At 34.7% G+C, this 6,000-nt stretch overlaps 1 protein-coding gene across 2 annotated transcripts in view; it reads left to right on the forward strand.

Annotated features, from left to right (window-relative positions):
• Positions 1–4,310, forward strand: part of ATF2 (activating transcription factor 2) — an 86,697-nt gene extending 82,387 nt beyond the window's left edge. For both annotated transcript variants that reach the window (XM_036876941.2, XM_036876942.2), the window contains one exon: positions 1,784–4,310. In XM_036876941.2, coding sequence (XP_036732836.1) covers positions 1,784–2,010 — 227 coding nt within the window. In that variant the 3' untranslated portion in view covers positions 2,011–4,310. The remainder of the gene's footprint in view (positions 1–1,783) is intronic.
• The last annotated feature ends 1,690 nt before the right edge of the window (positions 4,311–6,000 follow it).

Below are 6,000 nucleotides of genomic sequence, written 5' to 3' on the forward strand. Positions count from 1 at the left end.
CATTTTCTGATAAATATCACAGATCTTCCTCTTGAGTTTTGAAAACTGGTGTATCCCTAGAGCTTAACATTGAGAAAAAGGTCAGTTTGTTTTCCTGTTGAAGAAAAGCAGTGAAATAAAGAGGACCTTTTGGCATTCCCTACACTTCAACTATCACTGCAGTATTCTCCTTCCCTTGAACATGTAGCTATTATATTGGCTATTTAACTGAATTATAAATATTTTATAACATTTCATTATTGCTTCATCAGAAAAGTATCCTTTCTGCTTTATATAATTTTAAGAGGATTACCAATTATAATTTTTAAATTTTATCTTGAGGTCAGATTTTTTCCAGGGATGTGGTTTTGCATTTAGAGCAGATTTATAGAGAATATGGGATTCTATCTCATTATTTTAAAACCTACTTTTCAAAAACATGTGGATTTGAGGCAAATGTGTCGAAATTCTGTATGAACTACTGTATTCCAGAAAACTCTAAAAACTCATTTTATTTGAATGAAAGTCATGCTTGCCAAATTCCTCCCCCTCCATCTTCTTCATTACAAATCATGCTAGAAGTCCTGCTTCATAGGGTCTGCAATCTTTTAATAACTGACTTTCAGAATGGGCACCCGGCCACCAGTAAGCAGGCCAGCATGCATTCTCAGATTTAATAGAAGCCTGCTTATTGCCACTTCTGAACACTAAATAAAAATTATTTTAATACACAGTGAAAAAAGCAAGGTACCAAAGAATCCATCCGGTGTGATACTGTTTTTGGAATGTTCAAAAATACAGCTAAACAGTATTGTTAGGGAATACATACCTGGTTGGTTAAACTTCAAAGAAAAAAGGGAATGGTTTGAAGAAGTATCAGAATGGTGATTACCTTTGGTGAGAAGGGGAACCTCCAAGAAGCATAAGTGTTATTGGCAGTGTTCTCTTAAGTTTGGGCTGGGGTCACAGGTGTTCATTTTATCACTGGGTCTTGTAACTTACATACAATATAACTATTTGTATGTGTTGTACATATCACATTTAATAAATTACTGAATTTTATTCTGTTAAAATGAGAAAGATGTAAGAGATTAATTGTTCAGGCCTAAAAATAGGTAGGTTTATTTTCATAAATATTTAGAATGCCCTTCCTGGGTATATTTTGAATAGCAGTATCTAGAGTTTTACGTGAAGTTATAGTTGAATCCCACTTAATTCATGTGACTATAACAGCTGGTGGCATTTGGATTCTAAATATTGCTCATTCTCATGTGTATGCATCATTAGAATCAGGTGTTGTAATCATCCATTGCTGTAGTAGATGGAAATTCAGCAGCCAGAATAAATATAGTTCTGGAGAATGCAGAGGGAATAATTTGAAAGATAGAATGTAAATGTAAGAATTCATTCTGTTTAAGCATGTGGCTATGAATATTTTTGTCTTTTAATAAGAATGGCATGTAGGCAAACAGACTTGTTTTGTTAAATGTGTTGCTTGGTACATGTTTGATTACATCTGTAAGAGGCTATTTCCCAAATTCCTACCGCATTTTCTTAACACTAATTAAGCAAATATTTCTTCAGCTCTATTCACGAGGCACTGGGCACCCAGATGTGTTCATTTGACCCGTCACAGGTAAAATTGTCTACTAGGCAACTTAACAGCCATCTTTCAATTACTGCAACTTACCTAAATAATTTTGTCAGATACCTTCTAACTTTTACTCTGTGTATTGACTGAACCTACTGATACATTCTTACAGATATTTTAAGAAACTGAGTAATTTTTCTTTTTCCCACTCAGCTGCTGATAAAGATGATAGTTCAGAAGACCTGTCAGTGCCAAGTAGTCCACATGCTGAAGCTATACAGCACAGTTCCGTGAGCACATCCAATGGCGTCAGTACAACCTCCAAGGCGGAAGCTGTAGCCACCTCAGTCCTCACCCAGATGGCGGACCAGAGTTCCGAGCCCGCGCTTTCACAGATTGTCATGGCTCCCGGCTCCCAGGCACAGCCCTCAGGAAGCTGATTAAAAAAGTCTGCAGTGCAGCAGTTTTAGATACTCATTAGTGACTTAAAAGGGAAATCAAGGAAAGACTGGTTTCCATTTATGCGAAATCTGTGGTCGTAAATTTTTTTTTTACTTGAAATCAAATTTGGCTCTAAAGTTGGTATAACAGCAGTTGATGATCAGACTGAACAACAGCTTTTAGTCTCTGGAAAAAGACTGATTTTGCTTTTTTTATAAATACTGTTAGATTTATTAATTTTTCTGTGCTCACTGTGTAAATTGTATTATAATTCATTGTGGTTTATTTCACGTTTAATTTGGTGGTGTTTTAATAAATGGGGGTGTTACTGAATCTCTTCCCACTTCCATTTCTTTTAACCACCTCTTAACCCTCAACTGTGATGGTAGTATTGTTATCATTTATACCAAAGTTCTGGATAGTCCCTATTGGCTTTGTAATGTAAACAAGGTCATAAAGCACTAGCAAGAGAAAGATAGAAATTTGCTTCTAATCTTTTTGCCTTTTATTTTGCACATTATGCAAAAGGAAGAACATGAGAGAACATTTTTAGAGTGAAACATGGTAAAAGACATACAGTGCTTTTATGCACACTCTTTATCAACTAAATCAAGATCATTACTAATAGTGCATTTTCTTCCTTTCAGTAGACATGGATTTTGGAATCCTTTGTCATTTCAAAAATGACTATTTTTCAAGTCTTAAATTCAGTATTTTCAACCCTATGTTTGAAGCTAAAAAAAGTAGGAAGTGATATAATGTATAACAGGGTTAATCAGATATCTAATAATTTTTTTAATTAGGATTTTTGGTTTTTTTTCTTTTTTTTGCAGATTTCAGGTTACGAACTGAGGTTTATGCATAGTCAAGTATGGTGTGGTTGCCAGAAAAGTCTAAAAATTACTACTTATAAAATTTAAGACTGTTTACCCCCATTGTCTTGTACTTGCAAGCTAACTTGTACTTATTGTGAAAGCACTGTCATCTTTTAGTAGCAAATTTTGATAATGTTTCTCGTGGGAAAAAATCAGTATCTATCTTTAGAACAATATAATTATAATGTGGGAAGCAAGAGTGAATAAGAGAGAGAGAATGTGTGTGTGTGTGTGTGTTTATCTTTCAATAGTTTATGCCAGCAATCTTTGCTTGAATGTTTAACAATGCCTTCAGTGTGATGCTGGCCAATAGATGATTGCAATTTAAAATGTCATTACTGTGCAGGCTTGGATAACTAACATTCCATGATGTAGTTTGTTTCTGATGAGATGATTGTAGGTATACTTTTCTCATTATCCAATTATCTGTGGGACACTGATTTTTCTAATGTGCCATTACCTATTTTTATTCTGCAGTTATGTTCAGAATACAGTACAATATTTTAAAATAGACTAAATTGTTAAAAATTAAAATGTAGTACGTGTGTGTAAGACGACTTTGTAAAATAGCTATGAGTCCTACCCAGTAGCAACTTCTGGCATTCATGCAGGATTCCATTATGTAAATATCTGTAATGCATTTATAATAAGTTGTGCAGTTTGTTCTGCATCTATACTACACTATTTGCTTAAGTCTCAGTGCCGTCATGTAATGAGACTGACATTTTAAAAACCTACATGGAATATCCTTGATAATTCAAGGAAATATCCCACCTGCCTAAGTTCCAAACTGGGAAATATTCAATTATACAAATGACATTTCAGGACTTTCAAGTATGAAGATAATAGGAATTTTATTGTCCGGCTTGTTAAAAATGGGAGCATTTTAGTTGATAATTCTTCTAAATTTTTTTAACTGATTTTATAATTTTAAAGTGATCAATGTCTAATCATGATTTTGCCATAGTTATGCTGAGGAGTTGATCTCAAAGGCACAAAACATGAATTCTGCAAGAAGGCTATTTTTTATTGTAGCTTGGATGGGTTAGAAAAAGCCTCAATTTTTCACTCTCCTAAGTCCTTCAGTGCATTTTTATTTTATTATTTATGCAAGTTAAAGTTTTTGGTAACAAGAATTCTTGCAACTGTAAAATAAAACTACATAGATGTAAGAAGTCATGTAAACGGTTAATGAGCTTACCAAGGTTAGCAAAACTTTCATTGTAAATCAGTCTGTACTCAGCAAATAAAAATCATTATTAGTTGTATAAACAAATTCCATTTTGACTTTCAGGATGTCACACTACTTCTGTACCTAGCATTTTGAGTCCTTATATTTGCAATGTTACACAAACTGTACTGTTTTCTTTTATGTGCAGTTTGCATGAGTAAACCATCAGAGAATAAATTCTATCTTTAAATTATGTTCATAATTTGCTTGTTCTTACCTATCTGTCAGAAAGTAACATTATCTGATAATGTTCTTTCTTTCAGGGCATTTATTACCTGAGAAGGACCTGATAGTCTTTATGTTTCTGTGATACAATCCATTCCTTCTCAAAGACCTTTTAACTGCAGAGTACATAGGCCTTGTTCCTCTCTTCTGCATTCACTTTAAACCCCATTCTTATGCAATGAACCTTTATAATTTATGTCCCCAGCACCACACATACCATCCCATTCAGCCATACACATACCCAATGGCCTTTGGGGTCTCTTGGTGGCTGCTCAACAAAACATGTCCTAATGCAACTCTATCTTGCCCCACCCTACCCACAAACATACTTCTCTCACAATCTTTTACAAATCACTTGATGACAATTCCATTCTTCCAGTTGCTTAAGCCAGAAGAATCTTGTCACCCATGATTCCCCTTTTCTCAACATCCAGCCTATTCCAGGAAATGCTGTTTGCTACCTTCAAAATAAACCAGAATTCAGTCACTTCCACTGTTTCCATTATTATCTCCCTGACCTGTGCCTTATCATTCTTCACCCAGATTACTGTATCTGCCTATCTCCTTGCTTCCCCCATGCCTACTACAGCCCCTCAGAACAACTAGAGTGATGCTTTTCAAACAGAAGTCAGGTGACAGCATTCCTCTGCCCCTGATCCTGGAGTGACTCTTCTTTGTACTCAGAGCTGGAGTTCTTACCGTGGCCTCCAAGATGACCTTGTCCCCATCCCCAGCTTATTACATCACTGACCTCGTCTCCTATACAGTTTTTATTCAGTGCATGTTTGAGTGCTACTAAGGGTATCAGTCATTGTTATAAGCACTTGGAATACCCCAATAGCCACAACACAAAATTCTCTGCCTTTGTCACATTCTAACAAAGGTGGAAGGGGAGGTATGGGGAAACAAAATTAACAAAATATATTGTATATTATGTTAGACCTAGTAAGTACCAGAAACAGACATACCAGTTTTGCTGGAGAGCAAGTTAAATGACATTTCAGTCTTCTTAGATTGGACCAATCTGAAAAGATTCAAAAAGAATCACATGGCTATTTTTTAAGGTATACATTCTAACAAATAGCTTAAGAGCACATGATATTAGATGAAAGATTTTATGAAGACAAGCTGATTTATTTCTGAAACAAAGTTTGACAAATTATATGTTAAAGGATCTGATTTAGCTTGTATGTAGTTTTGCTAATTCTGCATCTCTGAGACTAGTTTGATCCACTTGGAAAGATGACATACTTTTTATACCTATGACAGGAAATAGTGTACAATTTGTGAAGCAGGTTTTATAAGTTCAGAAAAAGGAATAAAGCACATTAGACTTCACCTTATGATTTATTTCAGACAGGAAAGATAATCTTGTCTCTGGCTTGTATTTAGCTTGTATGTTGTTTTGCTAATTCTGCATCTCTGAGACTGGAGTTTGATGTTTGACACTAATTGGTGAGAATGTAATTATTGGAGAATCCTATTTACTCCTCGACCTTCATCTTAGATAAATATACACATGTAAAAAAAAAAAAAAACCTGGAGAACACAGTTTACCAAAACAGTTATAAAACAAAGATGTTTAGAAGAAAAAACTTTTTAATTTGACATTTCTAGGTTATCTTGACCACAGGATAATATTTCTAAAACAAACATGC

This window comes from Manis pentadactyla, chromosome 6 (assembly GCF_030020395.1).
Source record: "Manis pentadactyla isolate mManPen7 chromosome 6, mManPen7.hap1, whole genome shotgun sequence".
Classification (NCBI taxonomy): domain Eukaryota; kingdom Metazoa; phylum Chordata; class Mammalia; order Pholidota; family Manidae; genus Manis; species Manis pentadactyla.